The 11251-nt window shown below is 33.9% G+C and overlaps 1 protein-coding gene across 2 annotated transcripts; it reads right to left on the reverse strand.

Moving 5' to 3' along the window:
• Positions 1-5: 5 nt before the first annotated feature.
• LOC145570370 (nuclear transport factor 2-like) lies at positions 6-8028 on the reverse strand. 2 transcript variants are annotated; one of them, XM_081629425.1, is made up of 9 exons: positions 7731-8028; positions 7465-7599; positions 5717-6023; positions 5073-5350; positions 4584-4770; positions 3145-3269; positions 2995-3060; positions 1911-1992; positions 6-513 (listed from the first exon to the last, which is right to left on the reverse strand). In XM_081629425.1, exons 1-9 carry the CDS (start codon positions 7758-7760, stop codon positions 386-388), a joined length of 1338 nt encoding a protein of 445 aa, XP_081485551.1. In that variant the 5' UTR covers positions 7761-8028; the 3' UTR covers positions 6-385. The 2 variants fall into 2 exon arrangements, with proteins under 2 accessions (XP_081485551.1, XP_081485550.1); XM_081629424.1 differs by having other exon boundaries at positions 6-519; positions 7731-8027.
• Between the last annotated feature and the right edge of the window lie 3223 nt (positions 8029-11251).

The following is an 11251-nucleotide window of genomic DNA, read 5'->3' on the forward strand; positions in this document are numbered from 1 at the left end:
AGCCATTTTGATATTTCCGAACAAACTTGAAATCATCTCATAATTCAATTAACCAAAATTCAGATAACACAAATTCAATTCAGGGCAGCCAAATAACCAAACCTTTGGCAGAAAATTCAAAAAAATCCCCATGTAGAAGAAAAACACATGGGGGCGAAGGCGGCATATATGCACCTTCTGTAGAAATATAAACTAAATATGCGCCTCATTCCTCGACCTTCAGGTAAATAATTCAATACCCTAGATCAAGGGTGGAGACCTAATTGTTTATCACTAACAAATAAGACAGAAGCACCTACAGAGAAAGAGCAATAATTTAGCATCACTCTCCCTTCCTCCCTGATCCAGATAATTGCGTCGCATACGCTTAGCTAGGGCGTACGCACTAGTAGAAGCCGTTCCCTGAGCCTCTACTCCTATTGTAGTCGCTGCTGTCTCCTCGACCAGGGTTTCTGATCCCACCACGTCCTCTTGAAGTGTTATTTTGGTAACCACCTCGGCCTCTGCCTCTAGCTGCAGCTGCCAATTGTTTATGAGATTAAGAGAGAAATTAGAACCGTGATAATTTTCAGAAGGGGCACTGTTGTAAAATGGGAAAGCATTTGCACATAAGCAAAATGTTGAATCATCACATAACTATCATCACAGCAATATTGTGATAACAAAGAAATCCATATATGTATATCGAATTCATGCACTTTAATTATATTCAATATTTTGATCTGAGCACAAGACTGATGCTGTAATTCATTGGAACATGCCACCCCCTACTTTTAAAGTCATTTGCAACCCTTGCTATTTCGCAGAGTTCAATCACTATAAATTTTCACGTAAGCATTATCTAGGGAACTTTTCTAGTTTTGAAATACTAGTTTCATATCATTGATAACGTACTACAATTGGAATCCCTTTCATTACCGTCTCCATATGTAATTTACAAAAAGCAACTTTTTTATGATTATTTGATAATAAAAATTAAAGATATTGACTATTAGAGAAGAACATAAAAAGTGTGAAAAAGCAGATTGGTACATTAAAAAAGAAAAGAAAAAAAAAATAGATGTTGTATAAATTTAGAAAAATTAACAAATTTAAAAACTATACATAGAGAAAACTCTACCGAGATCCCACATGACTATTCTTTTCCTCACGCATAATCTATAATAAATGGTTAAAGTGTAGTGCGTGTAAGTCCAAATGTAGCAAAGTTCATGGCGCAAAGGAATTATATTTGACTAAACTTATGAAAATTGTAATTTAACTAGTTTAAATCCCGTGCAAAGCATAATTTTTGCTAATGTTAATTCAACAATAATAATTTACCAAAAAATACTAATCTTTAAAATATACTACTCAAATATATCAAATTATTATATTTAAGTGTACTTGGAAATAAAATTTTCAAAATGAAAGGACAATATTTTAAGTTACAAACAAATAATGAAAATGTAGCCCAAAAAAAAAAAAAAAAAAAAGGAAATAAATAAATGGAGGGAATATTTTCAACCTAGAGATGACATGTGTAACTCTAGGTATCGCTTTTAGTTAAGTTATTGATAATGATAATTATGAGACAATGAAGTTCCTTTTCTACAATTAAAGTGAGCACAATAACTTAACTAACAGCTCCACTGGCTAAAAATTCTACTCTCACAGTCTCATTATAAATAGTATATGGCATTTCAGTTGACTTAAAAGCTAGCTACTAACTGGAGCACCCTTTGTCCTGGTCATTCTTGGGCTGCTTTGCCTAGATATAGGTTACTACGCTTTTAATTAGCGGACAGTCAGCAACTAATTTATTCAAATGCTTTTGTACTATTCCATAACGTGAGTAATCAAATGGGGGTCCACATAAACCTAACAAGGATTTTATGATAAACAGAACTAGAACAGAGTATAGCACATACCTCCACCACGGGAACTGCTACTTCCACCTGGTTTCCTCGGATCAATGTAGATTGGCCTACCCAGCAACTCTATGGGAGAATTCTGTAAAAAAAAAAAAAAAAAATCGATAAAATTAGATTCAGAAATACAATTGTTACAATTCTAACAAATTAACAACAACAACAAAGCCTTAGTCTCAAAATGATATGGGGTCGGCTAACATGAATCGTCATAAGAAACTGTCTGATATAAAAAAGGAGTAATAAGATATAGTAACAAGATAATCAGTAGAAAGAATTTGAAAAAAGGTTTGTGAAGTGAGAAAAGGAAAGTAGCAACCAAGTAAAAATTAAGAGAGTTTTAAAAAAGACAAAGAACAGATTTCAAGAAAGTTTTATGGGAGTAGTAAATACGTGCGAGTAAAAAAACATAAAGGTTTGAGAAAACTATAGCAAAGGAAATCAATAAATTCATAAAACACAAATTGGGTTTACCAAAAACAATAGGGAATTCCAGAATGACACTTGGACATGAACCCACCTTTTTTATTATCTTTTTACTAAAAGCACACAGCTGGTTCCCCAACAAGTCAACAACACAGCACACTGCAGTTTATTTCACATCAACACATTTCTGGTCGCACTTCTCAGATAAGATACTATTACTCAAAATGATGAATTGACAAAAAAAAAAAAATCACAGCTCGAAGGAAAATACTATTAGAAACTTCTAATTACCAAGTCACCAACAGAATTTAGGTCTAAATGTAAAAGGAAACAGCATTATTATTAAACATTTTATTAATATGAATTTTAAAACACATGATGGCAACACATTATGTCGAGAACTCATTTCAGCATATTATGACACTGTTACAAGTCGACAATTGTTTTGGTGGTTGTTAAAGGGCCAGCATAGCAGTAAACATAAGATACACTCACAATTAACCTTAATTTAATATCTGATGAGTACTAAAAATCACTTATTACTAACATTACTGGGATAAGTAAGTTTCTGCAGCACAAATAAAAAATTTGTATGATCCAATACTTGCTAAACTAGGCGAAAACGGTAAATGTAATGACAATGAAGCTGCCATAATACCTTTATTGCAATTTGAGCACTAGAAATGTCCTCAAATTCGACAAATGCATAGCAAATTCCAAGATCCTGCGTGTCCAGAAGTAAAAAGTCAAGTAAGCATTTTCAAATAAATCCAATAAGCAACTTCACAAAACCAAGTATATCACTCACCTGGCGATTTTTAATGACTACTCCATTCGGTTTGATTCTACCAAACTTTTTGAACTCCTTCTCAAGATCAGCAGTAGTAACATTATTTGAGGGCAAGTTTCGCACATAGACAGATGTCATCTCCCCTGAGTTGTACAATTCCCATTACAAATATGATGAGAACAAGAGATATGTAGAACAACAACAATAGCACTAACAAAAATGTTCCACGTGATTTTAGATAGAATTAATGGACAATGCAAGCAATGCTGTGTAAACATCGATAAGGAAATATTTTCATTATAGAGGATATCAGGATATGACGTATGCAACTTTTTATTGGTGCTTGGAAATAGTGGAAATGTAACAGAGCAAGAGCCTTTGTACGCAAAACTTAAAATAGAAAGTAAAAGAGGATTTAGGTGATATTTGTCAACCTATGACAGCCACAGAAACAATGAGATACCAGAGATAAAGCTACGAAGGTGCTAGAAATCTGTTGCAACAAATTCAATACATGATCCAAAATAGGGGTGTCTCCTCTCAGCTGGAGTACGTGATTTTGCAATTGATATTCAACTCCAACAATGAGCTCCTACACTCAATTACTGACTAAATTTTGACTAGAAGACCAAAATTCAATCATTTTTGACAAGGGTCGAACCAAAACCCATATTGTTTCAAAGAGTTTGGCACTGTCAATTACTCCTTAGAGAACCTGCTTTGATGTTTCAAGAGTCTCATACCTTCACACTCTCCATTTGAGTACTGGAAAATCAGTTCTGCTGCTCAGAAACTTGTAAATAGACCACATGTATTTGAAAAATATACTTATAAAGACTCCAGGTAAACCTTCCTCAGGTAACATAACAGTATAATGGCATAACTTTTCTCAAAAAATATTACAGTACATCGCACAATACATTGCATGAAGTCTTAAATTGACAACCAATAATACATCATAGCTGCCAGACCAAAACCAAGATATATTCTCCAAACAAATAAATTATGGATTATGAGAAGCATAGTCCAAACAAACAAAAAAAATTCACTAATAAGACCGATAAAGCACCTTGTTTGTAACTTTTTGGTTGATAAAATTCCTGGCTGCAAGTAAAGAGTTGAGAAACTATTTACTGGGAAGTGCAAGTTCGTACATAGTCCACCCTAGGTTGATATAGGGAATCTCTAAATCCTGCAGTCAACTAAAGACTAAACTATTGCATTCTGGGAAGTGTAGCATCCAACATTCCACCAAAGAACATCCCACTAATTGTTTTTCAGCAATAATTATCATGTTGTCAGTCTACCCAAGTATGCATAGTACAAACTGTTGTGTGACAGCCAGCATTAAAATTAAAGATCCCAACTATCAATGCATGCCACAAAAAAAAACCCGAGTCCACATAAGACAAGACTACAAGAGGCATATACAAAGTAGATAACTGGTTTACACATACCTTCTTGAATAGAACCTTCATCAGCCCCAGAACTAGCTGTCTCGGGAACAAATGATGATGCTGATGCATTTAATTGTGGAGCAATCGGTTGCACTTTCTGTTGCTGCTCCGATGGAGGTGGGATGCGAGGCCTTGCAGCAGGTTTAGAAACAACTGGATGTGAGGAGTGCCCTTTTGATGCTCGCAACTGCAAAATTTGACAATAGAATATCATAAATGAGATACTTTATTATATGCAGAATGTTATCTCTAAATCATAAGATTGGCCAAATAATTTATCTATTAAAAGATCAGACAAAAATTAATAACATTGGAGTTTCACAAAATCAGATCACTTTCTATTGTATCAAACTTTTATAACGCATCAAATTCAATTCAGAAATAAAATATTTTTTAAACAAGCATACTTCAAACAGACACTTAAAAGAACCAACTTGTCAAGGTGATCTAAACAGCTTAAAACAGATGGCTAGAAACTAGAAGGCTTACGATTGAAGCATATGATAGTTTGGCAGGCTCCCCGGCGGGCTCCCCAGCAGGCTCATCAGCTGGAACAGATATCGGTTCCTCCACATAGTTCATATGGTTCACAGCACTTTCAGGTGGAGCAGACTCTTCAACAGGGGTTTCCTGGACAATGGTTTCTACATGAGACTCTTCATGTTGCTCTTCATCGGGAAGGCTATATTTGTCCACAGGATAATCTTCTTCAATGGGAATTGAATTCACATACTCCCTGGTCTCTTCCTCCAGCTCGAAATTAGATGCTGCAGCAGAAAACATGATTGCCCAAAGTTTTAAAAGCAACAAGAATCCATACTTGACATAAAATCCAGAAATGAAGGGCCATAAATTATATAAACCAAAAAACATCGAAAAATACAACATGAATGACATTCCTTCTAGTTTTACTGCTTGTGACATGGAATAACTGAGTGATATAACAAGAATTTTGATATGCATATTACGCAGTTTTGCAGCAGTAATTTACAATTTAAACAATACATAGAAAAAATCACATGCACTTAATAACAATATAAAAATGGTCACTTATATTCTCATCACATCCAGATAGCAAGAATACGTCAAGCTTCCTTCAGACTGAACACAAACATAACAGCTTCCATCAGTACCTGGCTGGTCTAAGCGAGGGCTGGATGCAGGAATTTCAGAATCAACCTTGATTTCAGGTTCTGGCACTGGATGCTGGTTGACTAGAACCTCATCATTAAATTGAAGAATATCATTTAGGACGTAAAAACCATTCTCCTGAGGAGCTAAGAAGAAGGCCTGTGTAAACCTCCTCTTGCCACCGAAGTTTCTGGACCTCACATAGCCTGACACAATAACCAGAATGCCCCCATTCAAAGAGTCTTGGCAATTTAGTTTTGTCACTTCAACTCCACTAACATTTAGAGAAGTTAGAACTGAATGGATATCCTGCCAAATAATTGCAACAGTTTTGTTAAAGACAAATGGCCGATAAAAAAATTTGAAGCATAACTTAACTTTACTACCATATATGCTTTCATAGTTTAACTTTTGTTAAGGAAATGTACTTCAGGAACTTGGGAACATATGAATGTATCTGTTGATGAATATGAATGCAACAACTCATCTATATAAATACAAAGCACAATAACACAAGGGGTGGGAAAGAAGGAACGATGTAAATTTTGGAAAATTTGATAAAAGAGTAAAAGGATAGTCATGAAAGGACAATCATAAATTCTTTAAACAAACCGATTAAACAGCAAATGAGAATTTAAGAATTCTGCAATTTCAGAAATGCTGCACATACATTTTCAATATGTCAACCATTTGAATAATTTATAATTAAAACCACATTGATGCAATTGAATTCACATGTTATTAAAATATGATCATATTACAGTGTATACAAACTAACAAGATAACTTGGATTTTTTGTCCAATTTGTCAGTCCACAAGATGCCACCTCTGCAACAATGTGGCCCTGATAACCAAATTGCAACCCTGTTTTCTTTTTTCTTTTCTACGATCCACAATTTTCCTAATCAAATGAATCCCCTGAGTTAAGGACTCCAAGGGCAACTGGGATAAGTCATCTAAGGCACCCAAAGATGACCTTATTCAGTACTGAATGACAAATCCGACAACTGATAAGGAGTAGATGACGAAGCTAGGTCATTAAGAAGCCCAAACTAAGCCGTTCGCTTAGGTGGGTATCCATGATAGCATTATACCAAAATTTGGCTCAAACATTAAATATAGGATGGTCTTTTTCCTGCAGTACTTCTTGACCTAAAGCGACCTTTACTATTACCAAGATGAATTCTTCGTATTATAAAGCAAAATCCCATTACTTCTCAATGATTGACATAAATCTACATGATGTCCATTCCTCGTTAAAACGCTGGACAGGACATCATTGAGAGTTCCGTATTAAACTTGCTCGTATTAGCTTTTGAGCTAAATAATCAAGTGATGGGTTGTATTTGGGATTTCTTCACATAATTCCTCCATCCCTTAGTGTCTCAAACAGGACTAATTCACCTAAATTACAGTATATTTTCAGGAATTATGACCCTTTAAGCCACTCTAAACACTTTAATCATTAAGAATTCAATCTTTCTCAACAAACATATACTCATAATACAAAGTGACAATAATCGAATTGAGAATACTATACTTTTAACTAAGAATGCACACCAGTTAAACTCGTACTCATACTACCGTATCATATAAATATAAAACCAAGCATGTTCCAAAACTATACAATCAATCACACTCAGTAAAATCACGGGACAAAACCCGTGACCTCGGAATATAAGATCGAATCCCATCTACATCATTACTTCTTATAAAAACTAAACAGAGGATGAGATAGAAAAATCATTACCAAGAGAGTAGAAACAGTTTGAGTATCATCACCATCAACTCGAGTCAAAGTACTAGCATCATTGTAAAACTGATGAGAAAACTCCGGCGATTCTTTAAGCACATGATAATATTTCGTAATAAAGAACGAACCAACCTGATAATTCAAAACCCCATCAAAAAAATCAGGAAAAAAAAAAACAGAGTAAAAAGCTAAAATAATACCCAAAATTTCAAATTTAAATTAGAATAAAACCCAAAAACAATTAACTAAATAAAAAAATTAACCTCAAAGGCAGAGGCAGAACCAGCCGCCATAGTTAAAGGTTCAAGCTATAAAACAAAAAAAAACCCTAATTCAATCAAATTCAATCAATCTGCAGAATAAGATAGATTGTAATATATAAAATTTATTCCCAATAAAAATATTAAAATTTGGGGATATTTATAAATAAAATTTTCTGTTAATAAAGAGTCCAAGTTTGCTGAGAATCTTGAAGATTGGGAAGAGAGAGAAAGTAGAAATTGAGTTCAGATCTAGAGAGAGAAAGAGAGAGAGTGTTAAATGTCTGCTGAAGTGAGGAGAGTGTTTCGTAAGCAATTTATATGGTAAAAGTCGCCTCCTAGTCAGTCACACTCTATAAGGGGAAATTACAATTATGGTAACATTTATTTTTGGGAGTTTGGTACTTTGTGTATCTACACTCCAATTTATGGTAATTTCTAGAATCTTAAAATAAAAATAAAAGTTCGGGTCAAAAAAAAATAAATAAATAAATAAAAGTTAACTTCATTAGAAATTTTGGGCCAAAATATACGGATTTAAATAAGAGGTGCTTAGGTGATCAATAATAAATGGTCGGTCAATAATTCGAATTACTGATTTTTTTAATGAATTTAAATTATTTTTATTGAATTGAAATTATTTTTAATCAAAAATTTTAAATCAGTTATATCCTAATTTAATTATGAGATTATTACCATTAATTTATCAATTATTATCCATTTGGAATCTTACTCAAAATAATAATTTGAAATTATCTAAAATAAAATACTCGTATTGATTTTATCGAGATAAAAAAAATAAATAAGTATTATTTTATTTTATTTATTTTAAAATTCAAGGTTGCAGAGCCACTTATGTGTCGCCAACCGAAGCTGGCCATGGTGCCTGGGCACCTTGCAGCAACAGCCTTACAACACTTCCATGTGGTTGCTGCTCTCTCCTTGGATCAAGACAGCCAGCGTCCCAGGCCAACCCCCCGCCCCTCCCTCTCAGACCAAAACATGCCACTCAGCCATGGCTGTCGCCCTCAATATTTCCATTTTTTTAGTTTGATTATTAATTTAATAAGTAGCAATTGCTAAATTAAAATAATTTGGTCGGTTATGAATTATGAAGGATTTATGTCTTCATCATGTGCAATTACTAAATATATAAATGGATCAAATTATAGAGATAATTAAGTTCGTTCATTTGGGTCGTCGTTATATCATAACTAGAGGTACTAACCATCTTTGGGCTAGTAAAATAGGCCGAAGCACAATTGGACGGATCATATAAGGTCACACAAAGGGCCTAGGTCGAGCACGAGAGGACGAGGCCCATGATGGGCCTCATCCCTTATAGTGGTCGACCATAAGGAGGGTTTAGAGAGGTTTCGGGCTTCCTTACCTAGTCTAATTATAATATGATTATAAGTAGACTAGGTGCCTGGGTAATTAGATAGAGTAGTTCTACTGTTAAGTTGAAACCCTAATTAGCAAACACGAAATCAGCTTCTCTCAAACTCCTTTCTCTCTCTCACAGCTCTCTCTCTCCTCCTCGGCGCCGATTGTGGTGGTTCGTGGTGGTGGTGATTCGTGGTGGTCGGTTTAGTCCATTAAAGGTGGTGATCGCGGTTTTCCTCTTTCACTCGACCAATCTAGTATTGGTGGACGACTCGTTCAAATCCCGTGGACTAAGTAGAAGATCAACGCTTGGAGCTCTATTCCCTCTCTGATTTGCCAGTCGATTAGCTTCGTGGAATTCACGCTTCAAAGGTATGATTATGTGTCTTGTGTGTTATGTATGCAATCTTGGGATTAGGTGTTTTATGAATATGATTCATGTTTTTCCGCATTATAGTACCTATAAACTCCTATAAATTAAAATAGCAATTATGCTAAATTTATCAAATTAATCTCAACACAACTTTAAATTTTTTAGGGTTTTTCATGAAATTAATTCTAATCTAATTTAACCCTCGGATTTAATCATTGGTGACACAAAAAAAAATAAAAAAATAAAAAAATAAAATAAATTTTTTATGTATTAAAGCAATCCAATTAAAATCATGAAGTATACAATATTCGAAACTAATCAAAACAAAAACATCAAAATCAAAATTGGGGGGTTAAAGCATCAAAAATTTTGAAATTAGGGTTGGGGTTCGAATTTTTCGAGTAATATAGGGCAAAATTTCAGTCCAAATTAGGTCTAATTTGAGCAAATTAAATAGTATTTAATGATTCCAATCGTTAAATCACCATTTAAAAAAATAATTGACTTATAAAAAAATTAGTCTCCCTTTTAATTGAATATATATATTAACATGGACATCAAAACAATCACATTATTATAATCAATATGCGTACATGCAAGATGCTAATTGATTTTCACAAAAATAAATAAATAAATAAATAAATAAATAAAGGCTAATTGATACCAATGTAAGGATCTAGGTACTATATTTGTTCGCACTTAATTAGGATCAACATGCATAACACATAAAGATTCACATAATTGTACCTTTGAAATGTGATTTCCACGTGAGATTGACTTGATTCCTCTACTTAGGGCCTGTTCTGATTGATTGAACTAAATATTTTATCAGAGAAGGAAATTAAGAACTGAAAATAATTTGAACAGAACATGCCCTTAGTCCACATGATGGTAGGACTAAACCTCTCTAGATAGTTAGTGTAATACCCCGTATTTTTAAGCCACTTACTTATTATTAACTATGGATTTTTCCGAAATATTTTATTATTATACAAAAATATTTATATGATTTTACGAAGATAATTTTATAATTATACTTTATAAAGGTTTTAATTATACGAGTTGAGTTAAAATTTGTCGTATCCAAATCAGATTTTCAACCACTTATACTTTGTACACGATTCAAACAACAAAGTATCAAATTTAATTCTTGACATACTCAAGTCCAAATCATATTTTTAGTACACTAGTACTACATACTAAAGTATATGTCAACCTAGCATCCTTCTTCAATACTTAAAAAATAAAATAAATAAAAAAAAAAACTCATGTCGGCAAGTAGGAGACTAAGAAGTCTTCTAATTGTATTAATAAGTCCAACTCCTTGCATCAATCATCAATCGATCAATAACTTAATACTAAAACAAACACCGGGAGTGACACGTGTCACATAGACCTGGCAATGGATCGGAGATGGATCGGATGGAGCTCAATCCGCCTCCATCCATTAGCACTCCACCCATCACCCGACCCATCCGTCATCCGTCAAATCCGTCATCCAGATCCGATCCATCCGTCATCCGCGGGTGAAGCGGATGGATCGGATTTTTAGCGGATTGCATCATAATTTGTATGGATTTTCACATGAAAAGCAACTTTGTACAACTCAAATATTCATACGATAAAACGATATTGTTTGTGACTATTATAAGCCATTCAATACTCGTACAAGCCGTCGCCCAATCATGCCTAAACTAAATGAAAGAAATGGCCAATGGCCAAAGTCCAAAAAGGGCAACTTGAAAGCCTAAAAGTTTACATAATA

This window comes from Chenopodium album, chromosome 12 (assembly GCF_948465745.1).
Source record: "Chenopodium album chromosome 12, dcCheAlbu1.1, whole genome shotgun sequence".
Taxonomy (NCBI): Eukaryota; Viridiplantae; Streptophyta; class Magnoliopsida; order Caryophyllales; family Amaranthaceae; genus Chenopodium; species Chenopodium album.